Source organism: Gymnogyps californianus, chromosome 12, assembly GCF_018139145.2.
Source record: "Gymnogyps californianus isolate 813 chromosome 12, ASM1813914v2, whole genome shotgun sequence".
NCBI classification, from domain to species: Eukaryota; Metazoa; Chordata; class Aves; order Accipitriformes; family Cathartidae; genus Gymnogyps; species Gymnogyps californianus.
In genome coordinates, this window is record NC_059482.1 from 17,957,881 (window position 1) to 17,975,280 (window position 17,400).

Here is a 17,400-nt window from a genome sequence, read left to right on the forward strand (position 1 = left end):
CCTTACAAATCACAGTGAAATATAGTTTATCTATGGGCATAACCAAGGAGCTGTATGCAGTCTGCTGAGCTATTTATACTCAGTCTCAATATGTAAACTTTTATCGATACAGGCTTCAAATTTGAGTTTTGAACAGTAGAGTCCTTGATAGCCTGGAGCATGACATTTTACCATAATTTCCATCTATCTTTCCCCAGATGGGAGTTTCTTTAATTAGATCATTTGTTCTATGCCTACGATATTCTTTGCTTGTACTTAATCTGACTTGATTGTCTTCTCTTAGCTAAAATAGCTCTCCCCTGACTTATCTTTTGCGTTGAAATATCCTAAGATGAGAAACGGTTATATTAGAAATGCTACAAAAACCTAAAACCATGCCACATCATCTACCTGGATCCTGATGTTGGCTTATCATCTATTGGAAGGTGTTTGATACTGGGAAAGTCATCATTCTGTTGCTTTGAATCATAAGCAGACAGCTTAATCAGTTTTAGAAGATAATGGGGTCTGATATATGTTAGTGCTTCCTTTAACTTGGGACTTCAGGAAGTCCTAACTGTAAGCAATAAGTTGTACGTGTATCATCTGGAATCCACGGCTACTTTGCTATGCTAAGCTGTCACCTTCCTAAGCTTCTGTGCCTTTTTTTATAGCATGCTTGTTCTCTATACTCATAGTAATTAACACTCATACCAATCCACACTTGATAGATGTCACCAATTGGTGTCTTTCAGTGTGATACAGGATCCATCTGTCCTTTTTCTGTGTAGACCAGAAGTTTTATATACCCAAACACTCAACAAGGTTTATTAATTTAGGTTAGGCTTTATTCTGACTGTGGTCACACTTTCAGTGGACTAGGAGTATAAGCAGAACAGGTTTTCATCAGCTTATCGAAGACTATTTTGTACTTAATAGGCTCAACATAAAACTTGTGCAGCAGAGAGTATTTCAGATTTCCAGGGTGTCCATTTCTGGAAGAATCCTGTACTCATTTTGTTCTTAGGAGAATTCATTAATGAAGAATTGCAGTTGAAATGGAGGAGGAGGGCATGAAAGTGAGCTTTAGTAGTAGGGTCAGGAATTAAAAGCTGTGGCTGTTTTCTTTCCTTTTTTCTTTATAGTAATTAGATATATGTATTGACAGGATAAAGGAATGATTGTTCCATGAAGATGCTCATTTAAAGTGATTGTTCCTCTATTCTAGAGGTTTACTAGTTATCTGGGGAGGTAAATTATCACAGAGACGTATTTTCGTTCATTTCCCATTCTGTTTGATTACACTATGAATGTGTAAGTTTTTAGGCTGAAGTTAAACTAACCATCCTTTTCAGCTCCTCTTGCCTGAAATCCCTGATTGCAAACTAGTTCATTGGTGATCAGTCAGTGATACTATGAATAAATAAAAAAGAAAAACAACTTGTGTTTCAGAACTAGATAAGTGTGTAAATGCTGTTGTTGAACCAAAGGTAGTTCTTTTCCTGTGTTTATCTTTGACTGTATCACTGTGTTCATCCTCTTGTCTTTCCTTTAAATAAGAGTTCTATTATGTCTTTAAGTGAGATAAAATACAGTTTTTCAGAATCTTACTTAATGCAACTTAAATAGAAGAAACAGAGTATCTCAGCTTTTACTACTGAAGTCAAGGTAGCTTTGTTTTTAAATGTAGTTTATAATCTCTCAAGTTTCTTGTTTAAACATCCAGAATTACTGTGTACATTTTATGTATTATATGATTTCTTTCTACAAACAAATTTTAATTCTGTACTACTAAAAAACCACAATTGTGTTACAATTTGGTAGTTTTAATGAAAATGGCAAAGGAGAATCTAAAATTGTGCTTAGGTAATAGAACAAACTGAGCGGAAAAAAAATGAAACCATTACATTTAAAACATCAATTACTACTATAATTATGGCACAAAAACAGTAAACGCTGCACAGGGCATTGAATATAAGCAAAAATGACTTAATTGAGTTGTGGTTTAACTAAACTGTAACATTATGAACAAAATATCAAAAATCTGTAAAAGTGTTGGGGAGGGGAAGGAGCGATGAGGAGAGTCATGAAAGTAATTTTTCTCTTTTTTTTCTCTTTTTTTTTTTTTTTTTTTTTCCTATCCCATAGGGTGCTTTAACACTTTAAGACGAATGTTTCATCAGAAGCACTAATGGATGTTGGCATGCCTTGGATAAGGTGGTGACCACTGGATGTCATTTGTTTCTGTTCACTGCAGAGAGCCAAAATTGACTCCATTTGGAGTTGAGAGAAAAAGCAGTACAGACCTATCAAGATGACTGATCCTATGATGGATTTTTTTGATGATGCCAATCTTTTTAGTGAGACCTTAGAAGGTTTGTCAGATGATGCCTTTGTTCAACCTGGACCTGTTTCACTTGTTGATGAATTGAATTTGGGTGCAGAGTTTGAACCTTTGCACATAGACTCATTGAACCATGTGCAAGATGCTCAAAATCAAAAGATGAGTGAGTTTGATCAGCTGAATCAGTATGATTCACTGAAACTTCACTCAGTAGATCAGTCTTTTAATAGCTCAGCTGACAACGTCTTATCACCACACTCTCAATTCAGTTGTTCACCAGTTCATCCGCAAAACCAGTCTAATGGGATGTTTCCAGATGTGGCTGATGGTAGTCCTATGTGGGGTCATCAAACTGCCACAACTGTTTCGAATCAAAATGGGTCCCCCTTTCACCAAGGACATTCTCAGTCTATGCAGCAAAACAAAAGCTTTGTAGCACACCATGACTTTGCCTTATTTCAGGCTAACGAACCGCAGCATCAGTGTGCCTCGCTACGGTCGCAACAAAGCAGAAACAACACGGGGCAAGATGCTCTGAGTCAGCCAAAAGACTTCATGGAAGTTAACGTATCTACTTCTCTCAGAGTCAGTGTTAACCACCCACCTCCAGTTTCTAATCCATCAGCTTCACAGCAGCCTCTGTCTGTTCAACAGTTTTCTCAAACTGCAAGTGCTTCAATACATTTTTGTGGGAATCAGGAAGGAAATTTTGATGGACAGTCCCCAACTATTACTCCATGTTCTGTCAATAATAGCCAACAATTTTCATCTCCATATTCTTACTCTAATAACCGCATTTCTCCTACCAGCCTTCTTCAGTCTACAACAGCTCTTTCTACTAACCAGCAGACGCACTCTATCTCCGACTTCACTGGAAGCGATGCCTTTACATCTCAAACAGGGACCAAGCAAGAAACAACTGAGCACATGTTGAATCCTAGTACACCTTTGAATTCAAATAGTTTTCAAATGTTGCATTCTGCGCATCCTCAGGGCAACTTTAGTAGTTCAAAACTCTCTCCTGTGAATATTAATTTTCCAGCTTCTACTGGTTCTGCTTCTCAGATAAGCCATTTCGCTGACCCTATTGAAAGCAACGGTTTCACGTCTTTAGATGAGAATTTACTTCATCAAGTCGAGACTCATAATGAACCATTTACAGGGCTTGACCCGGATGACCTCCTTCAGGAAGACCTTCTGCCACAGTTCGATGATTCTGCATTTGTTCAGGATAGCACAAGCCATGTTCTAGAGCATGACCTAGAACATCATATAACCCCACAGCAAGTGACACAGTCATCTGATCTTGTTCGGGCACAGTCTCAAAGTCAGATCCATCCTTGGCATTCTTCAGTTTCTAATCAGCATCTGCAAGACAGAAGTCGTGTAACCTTACAAGGACAGGTATGTAGGGATCAGGGGGGCAGGGGTTTGAGCTGTTTGACTTGGTGGATCTGATGAAATGAATAATAGTGACTGGTGCTTGTGCCAAAGCGTCATAACTGAAGTCTCTGAGCTGTTGTTATTTGACCGTGAAGAAGTCTAAGTAACAGCTAGTTTAGGTAAAGAAAAAAAAAAAAGCTGTTGATGCAGACCTTGCTTTCTACTGTTGTTTTCTTACCATTGCAGAAAACAAGATTTACATGACCTGAAATATTTATTCAGAGAAAATGGTGCTGGTCCTTCTGCTGCTTATATTTCCTAAGCATAGCAGAGAAAATTGGTTGTTTTATGATTTTGGTGCAAATATAATGGCTTATTGTCTTTTAAAGTACTTATAGCAACATATTTTTAAGAGCTTTAATAAGGCTTGTGTGGCTGATTTTCTGCAAGAATTGCACTGGTTTTGTTACTCGGTCCTTTGCTTGGTATCTTTGTGCTCATGCTCATTGGCTAAAAATACAAACTTTTTTGTTGTTGTTTTTGATGTGATTAGTAATAATAGGAAACATATAAAAGGCTATGCCTATGTTTGATTTTGTTACTTTTGGCTAAACCAAAAAACTCTGCAGTTGTTTTAGAGCAACATGCACATCTACTGTAAGCATTAAAGCCCTCTGCATGGAGGACAAGATAGCATAAAAATTATATTGTACTTTTTTTTTAATGGTATACAAGGGAAATGAACTTTGCAGACAGCACTTCTCAGATTATCTGAGAGAAATTAAAATTGTGTGAGCACTGAAGAGTTCAGAAGGACAATCCTCCAATCCCTCAGCCTGTTTCTTACAAGTGCTTTTTCATAGTGAATTTAACATAGTGAATTTTCAAATAGTTTTAATTAAGATATTAAGTCCACTTTTTTAATGCTGACCTTTATCTTCATCTGTATCATCATCTTCTCTTTCATAGGAAGTACGTAAGTGTCAATAAATTAAAATATAGACTAGTGCTTCTGGATTGCTTTGGTCTCTTATGATAGTAGCTAAGCTTTTCACAAACAAACAAAATAGGGCAAGTAAAGTTATTTTTTCATAGCACTATAACTAGCAAAATCACATTTTTATTACAGCTGCTAGAAACCTCTGCATATGTGAGATTCTTGCAGATTTTTCAGCTCAAAAAATTCCTAAACCAAAAGAAAATACATCTTGAATATACAAGAGACTTAATAACCAAAGGCACAAATATTTTTTCTTTCAGCTTTTAAAATTTATCGATCTGTAAAGGTATTGCTATGGTTTTGGAGACTAGTTTAGTGGCTTTCCTTGTTAATGCTTGAAGAGTGGTATCGGTGACTGCATTACCTGTAAGTTAATACCTTAATATCATCACAGTTTGGCTCTGCTTGGTAGCTTCCAGCCCAAATTTGATTTGATGGGGATGACTGAAACTTCTTCAGTTAGATGGTTTGGCAGAAGGAGCTGTAGCTTCTATATGATAAATGCACATATTCAGCTGCCATTGCTGGTTATCTAGCGTTTCCAAAATTGTGAGACTGTCTGTTGAAATCCACGTACATGTGAACAGTGAAAGTAGGAATTTTTATTTTAAACTCCTGTTTTAAATTCTAGTAGGAGTTTAGCTTGTATTTGGGAAAGGAGAGGGAATATAAATGTTTTCTAACTTTCAATCTGTGCATTTCAAAATAGAGACAACTCTGATGTCAAATATATAAATGCAGACAGCTTTAGAAAGGTTGCAATAACTGTATTACTTCTCTATATTCTTGCTACCAATACTCTCTCTACCTGAGAATATAGAATGGTGTCTTACTGGAAAAAAAAGTATTGGGAAGGAAAGGAACTTAATTACTGACTCTTGCTTCTACTTAGTTTGCAGGAGACAGGCCTGCAAAGGAGGCAATGTAACACTTTTTTTCCCCACTTTATGTCATTAGTGTAGAGATGAGGGTTTAACACATTTAATCTTTGGTCTTGGTTCAGTAGATTGCTTCTCCATTACAACTTCTGCTTATGTTTATGGAGTGTGTAATTGTCAATTCCTAGTAGTGAAACTTTTTCTGTAGAATTGTGGTGTGATGTTAATAGAACATGTATACAGCTGTGTATTTGAGATTAGTCTGATTAACTGAATGATGCAGTAGATGCAATCTGTTGGTTTTGATAAACATTTCTTATTTTTTAGGTCGGGGAGGGGGAAGAAGAGGGCACAGCCCAAGTAGCTACTCTTTTCAGTTATCTCTGAAACCTAAAAACACATGGTATAGTAGCTACTAGTGAAATGTGATCCTGTTTATTACTGTGTGTACAGTACTGCAGAGGGAGCAGCGCCCGAGTTCCCTGCCAGGGAGCAGAGCAGCAGAACCCAGAGTTGTGAACAGTAGCGTTGAGGCTGTTGGTCTCCCATGAGCATACTTGGGGTGAAGGGTGAAGAGGAAGTGGATTCCAGGAAAAGTGGGGGTGGCGAGAAATCCAGGGGTTAGTATCAGTTGTGAGGACCATGTAGGATACAAGCCAGGCGGCGAAAAGTAGATCTAATAAAACTTCCTGGTGCTGTGACTTTTCTGTTGTATACATCAGAACCTTTTAAGACTTACTTCGATCTCTCTGACATTAGTTTTAGCACTTTGTTTTGTAACTAGGAATAGAGGGAAAGTTCTGAGACCTGTGGAGAGTGTTTAAGGTTTTGGGGGTTTGGTTTTGGTTTTTATCGTGGTGTGAAAACAAAGCAACTTTACAGTATTTAAACTTTTTTTACCCTTTTCCCGTGGAACTTTGAAATGAAACAGACAGAAAACAGTTATAAAACTGCTTGGTTTGGTCTTTATGATTTTGGGGTATGCTATAAATTGTATAAATTGGATTCTGACCTTGAGTTTACCTAATTGGACAAGTGTTTAATGTTTCCTTCACAAACTCATTGTGAAGCAGTAGCTGTCAAACTATTCTAAGGAATGTATTGATGGGGGAGTGACAGAAGCAAACAATCTAGAAGCCTCTTTAAATCAGCAGTGTATGTAATATGAATAGTAATAGAAAAGTATGGCAATTACTGAAGTTAGGAAGTGTTTCAGATCTGTCTTTTGTCTGATTACAATTCTACGAGAGGTTTTAGTTCTAATTCTCACTTTTATTCTTTGATCACTTTGTAGAATTTAAAGTTCAAGATGGGTTTGTTCTGTTTGAGCTTTTTACAAATGTGTGTAGTTTAACCAGAGAGGAAAAAGGTGGGGTAAGGGACGGAGAGGGAATGTTGGTCTTACTGAAACTGGTTGTCTTTAGGCTAGGAGTTAGGTGGGAAAGGATTTTGATAACTTTCATATGTAATAGTTAAGGTGAAATGTTTATTGTTTAACAAGACAATGTTTCATACTGGCTTTTCTACACATTGAGGAAACAATTACTAGTGGATTTAATTATTTTCATCTGGCTTAGTTTGATAATGATTGAGATTTTTTCAGAAAGGAAAACTTTTATGAAATAGTTAATGAACTGTAGCTTTGGAATGGACCCAGCATTAGACAACCAAAGATCTTTAACTACAGTTATGCTGAGGTTATTTAAAAGTAAGAAAGAACATTAAATAATTGTTTCATTATTTGAAAGCAAGCATACTCATCACATTTTTACTTGTACAGCTATTCTTTTGATAGAAATTAATTTAAAAATTAATACAATCTGTTCAGTGTAATAATGCTGCAGAATTAAAAACAATCTAGAATGTCTTATGCTGCTATTATACTTTCTATACCTGCTGTAATTAGGTTATAATTGTAAATAAATTGTGCCTCTTAACTTTACATCATGCATTTTTCATCAGAGTTAGTTTGAGAACAGAAAGTAGAGAAACGCACTGAAGATTCGTGTAGCCTCAGCTTTGACTAATATAGCACTTCTGATCTTTTTAACTCCACTTAAAACTTCTGAGTTTGCTAAAGCTAAATAATCTATTAGCTTTTCATAAAGTTGAGAAAACACTACAAAAATACAGGCTTCAACGTTCAGTTCTGCATGTTTAGAAGAAAAAGTAGGAAAGATAATCTGAAGTATGAACTGTCGTAAGAGAAGTTTACAACCATCTCACTGTATATGTTATTTTGTAATAAGCATTTTACTCTCTTCTGGCTACATACATGAAAGCAGAATAATTGAGATTAAACTGGAAAATAATATTCCATTAATAATCTTAAGTGCTATAGGACAAGGTGGTAATTTTAGTTCTTAAATCAAGTGAATCTTTTTTCCCTTTTGTGACTAAAAGTTTGGCACCTAACTTGATATTTCAGTGTGTTCATGAATTCCAGTATCTCACATCTGACTTTTTTTTTTAACTGACTTGAAACGTGCAAGTGCTTTTATGCTTGCAAGCATGAGCTTTCCTACCACTTGTTTTATAGCAAGAGATGACACTATTTTTGGAGATAATTTGTTTTGCCCTTGTTGAAAGTTTAGCAAAGAAAATCTGAATATTGTAGATGGTTGCTCGGTTGGTGTTGTACCCTGGGACATCTGTATATATCAGAATGGCATAACTTCATACATGACCGTATCATAGGAGGTGGAACTAAGTTTCACCTGATCAAAGTCCAGGCTTATGTGCTGCTGAGATGCATACCCTGAATAGTCACAGGCCTTTCACCTCTGACTGTGTTAGCAGATGCCTCCCTTTGATATCAACTCTAAATTCATTGTAGACAAGTATCCCTTGGATTATTCCATTCATAAACCTCTTACTCTGCCATCAGTTGCTGTTCTACTTATATATGAAATCTTGCACTGTAAAGTTTTTGTGAGAAATATGTAGTAGGCAGTGATGTGTTTTCTCAGCTAGTTATGGGAGGTACGACAAGCTAATTATTTGATATATACAGTTATGGAAGATGTATAAAAGTCAAGGGTATAGTATTTGTCTGTGTGTTTCTTACATTCTGTATAGTTCAATTTTAAGTGGGCCTGTAATGAGAAATATTTTTAAGTAATGAACTGATCACACTATATATAAATTCTTTGTAGAAGAGACTGTTTTGCATAGTAAGTTTATAGGCTATGTCTCCTATGTATTGTTACAATACAAGATTGTAAAATTATGATGCTGTTATATGCATTGCTTGTGAAGCAGTGGATGACAGTTTTCAGTGGGACTGAGCATAATAAAATACACATCTCAATTTGCCCTACTTTGCATCATGTGAAAACTGAAATCCAGACATCTGTTTCAGTAAGCATTTGTGTTTGGGGAGGGCATTAAAAGTCATATCTTGTAATCTTGAAATGTAAAAAACCATACCCCACACCCCCCAAAAAAACAGCCCCCAAACCAAAAGAGCCCTAAAACCTTGTTCTTTTTCCTAAAATGCTTAATAGTACTGGTATAGCTCCTATTAAGCATGTCCACTGTATTTATATTGTTCTTGTTCCTTTAATTGTGGTTGATTTTATGGGTGACATCATCATATTAACAAATGCACACCTTTGAACTTCACTTTAAAACATTTCTAGGAGTTGTATGCTCTGGATTTAGTTCTCTGTGCTTAAAGAACAATTTTCACCTTCCTTGTAGGAGCTTAATAAATTCTCTACCACAGTGAGGCAGCAGAATTCAATTGTCATCTCCCAGCACCTAATAGGTTTATCATGTATGTACAAGTAATGAAAGTAATCCCTCCACTGACCTTCTTTGTACTGTATTTTGCAGCTTTTTTGCTTGCTTTCCATTATTTTCAGAACGGCCTGCACAAATGGCAGGGAGTGAAAGTGGCAAAGCTGTGTCAAATGCACAGAGTCAATGGGAAGCGTAGGGCAACATCTCTGAGCTTGAGTAGTGCAGTTCCTGGAATGAACTAAGTCTTTTAAACTATAGCTGTATGTAATATGTTTTCATTACTAACTATGGCTTTTTGCCAATGAAGTATTCATCATTGAAGATAGCAATATTTTGATAGCTTTATTTGTAGTTGAATGTGTATGAAGCATTTCCTTTTGTATATATTTTATTTAAGTTTTATATAAGCATTTTACACATTTTATTTCTTTTTAAAATGACAAATTGCATAGGCTAGGGGAAGGAAGTACATGTTTGTGAGATTAGTTTGTAACACATTTGCTGATGAGTATTTATTATAATTTTTAATTTCTCCATTTTTCATTTGCCTTGTTTTTCCTTTCAAAATACAACTGTATAGTAAGGGAAAGACAAAAATTGATGGACTTTTAAGAACAGGGAGAATGCGCCAGAGTATCTGCCTTACTGTTTTCAAGGCTTTATAAGTTTGTTAGTAATTCCTGTCTCTGGGTAGAGTTAAATTGTTTCATTGTTCTTCTTTTTTTGAATCTTTTTTGCTATCACTAATGCTTTTCTTAAGTTTCTCTCAACCTTCATCACTTGTCAAATAATTAGGCTGTCCAATTCTTTGTGTATGTTTCCTCTTTAAAATGAAGTACTTGCTGTTGTAATGATTGTTATAATTTAAGAATATAATTTTTCCTGGGATAATTGCACACTCATTAAATGACTGCAATAATTGTCTTTAAAGTGTGCCAAAAGAGAAGCATTTTTGTAAAAAGTAGTTAACAGATGGCAAGCATAGGAGGGAAGCTTCTGACTAGGTCAGCTTGCAGGAGTAATCCTACAGATATCAAGGCTAGACTAGTTGACAAAAATAAGTAAAGTAGATATTATTTTTTTAATGATATTGCAGAATAAGTGTGATTGAATAATCTAAATAATTATTTGCAAGAAGGTGTCTTGTTAACACAGAAGAACTATAAAGCAATTCGGTAATGTGAGAGTACTGATATAATTGTGCAAGCTTAGTGTCTGGAAGAAGTGGTACCTAATTACAGAGAAAACGGAAAAGAAAACCCATCTTAAATTGTCTTCTGAAGACAGCAACCTACACTATAGATTGTTAAAGCTGTAGTTCAATATATACCTAAACTATAATTAGTTTAAGGGGAAAAAAGTTTATGGGAAAAAAGCTCCTATTCTTCCACGTTGTATTGTGTTAATGCAACCATTTGTGCTATGAACTGAACTGGGAAACTCATTCAGGTGCAGAGAAACTTTTTACTTTTTTTGTTGAGGGTGTTTTTCAGGAATACAAGTTCCTGATTTAGTTCTCCTCTTAGCTGCACAGAATTGTGTACCATAGGAACTGTGGTGGGGAGAGAGGAAGGAGTGGGAAGCATGATTTTCTGCAGTAGAGGCAAAATAGTTGTGCATGGAACCGCAGCCTCAAATGCAAAGAGAGTGCAAGTGGGCTCGCTGTGGGACTCTCCATTGGCACCGGTAACCACTAATCTGCTTTGTCTAGCACTATTATCTAAAGTCTGAATTTTTGAGTGGCTTCAAACATACCATTGCCTCTAAAACTTCTAGAACAGCACTTCATCTTGAGACATTTTGTAGAAAATCAACACTTTATAAAGTGTTAGTGAAGTGTTGTTACTGAAAGAGAAGCAGAACTTGTAAAGATGTTAACTAGTAGTATGGTTTTGAAGCCAAAGAATCTGAAGTATATTTGGAATTTATGTGGCTTTTGTCCAGATGTCTGTGTGCTTTGTGCACTCAGGTTTTACAATTGCTTTTAGCTGTTAATTCTAAATATATCGAGAGATCAAAATAATTTCCAGCACTTGGTCCACCTAACAGCCTCCTACATCTGAAGAGGTTTTGTTTTCTTCGTTCATTATCAGGTTAAAAAATTTGCACAAGCTCCTGGTTACATGGATTTCCAAGACAGCGTCTATCTTCAGGTGTTGAGTGGATTGAATTTGGGAACTCTTAAGGCTAAATATAAGTGAGTGGATTTCTAGGATGATGAAACTGAGAATTCTTATGTTGATTTGAATAAGTTTGATAAATGAATCTAGGAATGTAGCTTTAGGCTAGAAGCAGTTGACAAGTCTTACATTTTTGAAAGCTGTGTAATTTGTAGTAGAGATTGATTTTTCTTTCATAAATGTGGCAGATTTTCTTTTGTGTGGGTTATTTGGCTTGTGTTTGCACTTACTTGGGTTTTTTGCTCCCTTGATGTCTTACTGTGAAGGCTAGCATTTTAATTTATATCTTACGAAATTCTTCCCATCTTTTACATACTGCCTTTTCAGGAGTTAGTCTGTATTTGAAAGTAATTTCAATGTTAGTAGCATATCATATATGTGCACATAATGCTATTCAATAGCATATTGAATTGCAAACCAGAACTAGTTTCATAGATTGATAGGAAGGCCTCTTAAAAGGAGATATTCATGACTTCACAATTTAGTTTTAGTTTATATGTTGGAAAGAAAAGAGAAGTTGGCTTTAGTGTTAAAGAAGACATTGCAAATATTTTGGTTCTGAGCATATTGTTTCCTATAGTTTGAAACATTGTTTCAGAGAGTTCTGACTGATAGGTTTTTAAAATAATCTTAAGAGTAATCTTAAAAACAATTGTTTCACTGTACCATCTTTTTTTACTGAGTACCATACATACAGAATGAGAGTTCTGTAATAATATTTTAAGCAAACTTACTAGAAAAACATAGCTATTGTGCTTTTCATGACTTGCAACATGCTATGGCTTACAGTATCTGTTTTTATACTTCAGAAGGATATGAAATAGTGCTAGAAGATGCAGTACATTCAGGTTGTTGTTTTTCTTTGCTAAATCTTTGTAGCAGCTGCTCATGAGGCCCAGGTATGGCTCAGCTTGACGTGTAAATTTTGTTGTAGCAGGAACTTTGGTTCTTGCAAGTCTTAAAAGCAGCAACCAGCTGTTAAAGAACACAAGCTGTCACAGGGAAGGCAGATAAATTTAAGGAACATATGAGTGACAAAATCAGACATGTGTCTTACTGTCTCTGAGTTTAGTAAGAACAATTTTTTAAAAAGACTAGGCAAATTTATTTTGATGTGTCTATGTTGTAGCTCCTATTTAGATCATCCTGTAGAGGATTCTTTGACCTGCAATCACGTGGTATTATGAAATCTGGTCAACTCCAGATACTACACAAGAGGCATGTTTTATGGTGCCAGCCTGGTGTGCTTTTTGGCTTAATATAGTTTAATTGCAAATGTGTACAGGCTTTGACTGATTTCAGGAGATTTTCAGAAATGGTGACCCAGCCTTGCTTGTTAGGGCCAGAGGTATGAAGGTGCTTATGCTCCTGGCTGTGCTTGAGGATGACCTTGGCAGCACATGGCCGTCTCTAACTAGGCTGTCATTCTGCTGTATGTTGATAGCAGCTTCTGTTGACTTTAACTTCATTAAAGATGATAAGAATTTCTCTTGTCTTGAGCTTTACACTGGGTCTAGTCCTGCCTCTTCTGCTAATAGCCAGGCTCAGCTGAGATAAAAAATTATTGCTATGCTTATATTTCTAGAGACCTGTCTTGCAACTTTTTCTGTTTGATCCCTACCAAAAGTTCATGCTCCCTGCTGTTTTGTTTTGTATTGGTGGTTTTTTTATGGTTATCCCTGTGAAGCTCTTGGATGCTATGTTCTTTCTCTAGAAATTTTTTAGGAGACTTTTGGGAAAAAATAGTTTGGGTTTTTTGCTTTTGGGTTTTTTCCTTTGCCTGAAATTGAATCCTGTTGGTCCCCAGTAGTATCTTCTGACTTGTGACCTCTATTTTCAAACCATCACCTCTTTTTGATAAATGCCTTTTCTGTAGGCATCTAATTTTCCTCCTCAATTGGGGGGGAGGATTTTGCTCAGGAATATTTAATTGAGAAAACTAGATTCAACAGGAGTGGTTTCATTAGGCTTGCATGTATGCTAAAGTATTCTTTTGTATTGGACATTCTGGCATGGAAAGCTGTTAAAGTAGGTCATTGAAGCTGAAACGAAAAATATGTAAGTTGGTTTGAATTGAAGTGAAAGAAGCATGCCCCCCTCTGATTTAAATGGAAATATGCTATGCAGTCAGTACTGGTTTTAATAATATTAATGACTTCCTAGCTGTTGATGTTAAAAAAAAAAAAATTACTTTTCCCAATTTCTGTCAGTATATTTTAATGTATGTTAAGTGCTGATTTTTTTGTCTCACTGAAATTACAAACATTGAAAACATTTTGGTTACTCTGTTAAGTATTGAGGAATACAACAAAAAAAGCCACGTTCAAAGATTGAGTAAACTTTTAAAGTTAACTGCTTCTAGTGAATAAAATTATTGTAAATAGAGAACTTACATGCTAGCCTTTCTGAATATGCATTCTGTTTTGATTTAAAGATAGTTCATGATCAGTATTTCCCTATTAATACGAAATCAAACCATATCTTTTCTTTCCACATCTGTCATCTTTCACAATACTTCATCATTCTGCCATGAACAAGCACTGAAAATGCATAGGTTTTTTTTAAAACAAAAAAAAAAAATTAAAAAGGAGGCTGCCAGTATTATCATAGAATCATTTCCTGGTACTGACCAAGACAATGATCAGTTGCAGCATGTTGTTCCAGGAGCCTTCATACTCTGAATAAGCTGGTTCACTTAACTTCTAAGTGAATTTTATTTTATCATTGCACTTAATGTACTACAAAATTTGAGCAGAATTTGGTAAATTATGCAGTTAAAACATGTTGTGGAAGAGAATTTTCCTCTGTGTTTTGTTTAATCTGTGGTTGTTTCTCTGACCTAGCCCAGCTTTCCTTTCTGTAGGTAATTGCAAAAGTGAGGCATTGAGACAAAAGGTGGGCAGGTTCATGCTAGTTCTGCATAGTTCTTGCCTACTTGCCCTTCGCTTTCATCACTTCAGTAGGTTAAGTGACTCCTTTAAGTAGCAGAAGAGTACAAAAAAAGAGACCATGGACGGGTTCTGCAGTTTACAGCCCTTCACAACTGTAATGTCTTGTGACTCCAGGACAAAAAACCAGCGGAGGGGTTTCGAGGGGGAGAGTGTAAGGTAATAGTGACAGTAGTAAACTTCATAAGGATGAAAGGGTTTTTGTTTTTCATTATAAAAATGTTTTCTTACAAGGCCACTCCCATGAGAGGTGTAGAAGGAACACTTCAACTGAAATTAAGTTTTGACAAGAACCAGCTACCATTAAGGTCCTGTTGCTTTTTCTTGCTAAGAGATGTATGCCTTGCTGGTTTCTTAGTGTGCTTGGGATAGGCATGCTGAAGCTGATCTTGGGTGTTTGGATTAAGGTGAATAAAAAGCTCCTTGTGTGCTCTTCTTTTTGGAAGTAGTTTGGGTGGGTTTTTGTCTCCTGGTCTTCCTCTCTGGTTGGTAATTAAAAACACAAGAAAAATTAATCCCTTGATGGCACACAAAAGTGGTGCCCATTTAGAACATGGGTGGGCAGGTAGCAACTTGGGAAAATGGAAAGAGGAAAACTTTTTTCAGTTTAATTTGGTGTTTTTTGTAATTTTGTTTTCTGTTCTGCACACTTTTGCAGCCAATTCGTTGTTGTTTTACATGAAAATCAGCATTTTTAAGGATTTTGTCATGTTATATAAATCATAATTTCTGTCTAAAGGTAAATAAAATTACTTGATTTAAGACTACTTGAAAGGAAAACAGTAGCTGAAACCTGAATACTTTTAAAGTAATATGGAAATTTGCTGAAGAGTGTAAGTCTGAGTAGTGCCTATGTTATTTAAATTGTTGGGTGTGTAGTGAAGCTAGTGTAAAAGCTATCTCAACACATTCAACTTCATGCCCTCTGGTTTGTATGGCATGTATAGGTTACTCAAATGTTCCTGTTTCCTTAAAAATAAATACAGTCAAAATTTCATCTGCTATTTACAATTTAGAGCTTTATGCAGCTTCTAGAACAAAACCTTTATTTAGAATCTTCTGTCTGTATCTACCATGTTGAAAAGATTGTATCTTGATATTTCCCAGTGAGCTCAAACCTTAGTTTACAGTGGCAGGTGAAAACGCTGCACGCTTGCTTCCACCAGTTTTTAGGCTTTCCTGAGTGTGAAAGACTCTCTAGTCATGTAGAAAAAATGTAGCTTTAAAAATATCCATTTATTTAGATTGAGTTTATGCACCTCTTTCTACCCCCTTTCCACTTTTTAATGTGAGGTAATTTTATACATGCAAATGATAGGTACAGTATGTTTTCAACTGCCTATAGCTGTAACGGGCGAACATAATTGTGTCTTTAGTTTTCACAGTATTTGTTTCACAGTGTGCATTGCAGTTTGTATTTATTTTGGTATCAGGTCATTGACATAGATATTACTTTGCTATCTGGATGACAATAGCACTTGGACACTTTGGGTCAGTATTGGTGTTCTGTTGTATATACAGGTTGGGTGTGTTGCTTTTGTAACTGGTATGCCTTAAAGTTAGATTACTGAACTCCTAGTCTGCAACTGCTTGATACAGTTTCACTTAATAATACTTGTGTACTAAGCTGAAGTTAGCAACAGAGTTCCAGTGGATTAGTGTGAGTTTATTTGAGCTGTTACAAAAAATATGTATTTTAAGAAAACAGCAATAAAAGTTGCAGTGAAAAGTTCAATATATTCTGTGTGCAACATTTCTTTCGCCTTGTTTCGTGGATGGAGTACACTTCATTTCAGGTATTTTTTCCACCTTTTTTTTGTTACAGGTTTAAATTTATAATTCTTAGCACTCTGATTACAGAAATCCAATGTTCTGTATTTCTAAGCAAATACAAGCTTGGATTTTATTTGGCCCTGTGTTTTGCTTTCTCATCATGCTTGCAGTTTTGGAAAAGTGCTAATGCTTAACTTCTTTTTGTGACTCATAAGGCTTTAAAGTAAGCTGCTGTATTATTATAGATCTTGTTCCTTTCCAGACAGGCAGTTTCTGAAAGAATCTTTCCCATTAGAGACTAACTTCCTTTGTGTCAGTAAAAAAGATTACATTTCAGAAGTTTTACTTCAACCATCATATTGCAAGATTTGTTTCTGCATTTAAACCTGAGTGTGTGAATTGTCTTACTGACTTCAGACAACCAAACTTGTGAATTTGTCTTTCTTTCAGGATGGGAGCTTTAGAATATCAAAAGAAAAAAAGTGTAGTAAGTAAGCAGTAGTTTCTGAAATTGATGGTTAGAAATATAAACTATTACAGCAGTCTTCCCTTTTTTGTTTGTTTGGTTTTTTGTTTTTTGTTTGTTTTATTATGCATAGAGAATTGAAACAGGCTTGAGTAAGCAGAATGGAAATACGTAAGTGGAATCTTTTCAGGATATATTATCCTAAATTTGCTATATTAAACTTTTTGGAAGAGGGAAGAGTGATAAACCTTGCATTTCTGGGAATATACAATTTCCTCAAAACTTCAAAATTAATACATTTTAATTTATACATTGAAAAGTTCTTTTTCAATCATAATTTAACACTAGAGAATGATATTATGTGTAGACGAATTAATACTTCAATAGAGAAACAACAGTTTACATATTGTCATAAATGGACAAGTACATTCCACAACATTTGCCTTTTTTAAAAGTATTTATTCAGCCATTTTTTAATCTATATAATGTAATAATTTGCCATGGGAGTCCTGTCAGTAAGTGCACATTGAAGAGGCTCAGATGCACAGGTAGGAAGTTTAAAAATAGAAGTTAGAAGGCAATGTTAGATACTACTAAGCATGAATTTAAAACAAGAATAACAAAACAGGAGGTGTAAAACTGATATTTTGGCCGCTTAGTCAAAATATCTTCTGAAGAAATATGGGTCCCTATAGCATTTCCACA

General features: G+C 35.5%; 1 protein-coding gene across 1 annotated transcript in view; it reads left to right on the forward strand.

Moving 5' to 3' along the window:
- Positions 1 to 17,400, forward strand: part of CHD9 (chromodomain helicase DNA binding protein 9) — a 98,628-nt gene that overhangs the window by 16,746 nt on the left and 64,482 nt on the right. The window contains 1 exon segment of the mRNA XM_050904319.1: positions 2,128 to 3,727. Coding sequence (XP_050760276.1) covers positions 2,294 to 3,727 — 1,434 coding nt within the window. The 5' untranslated portion in view covers positions 2,128 to 2,293.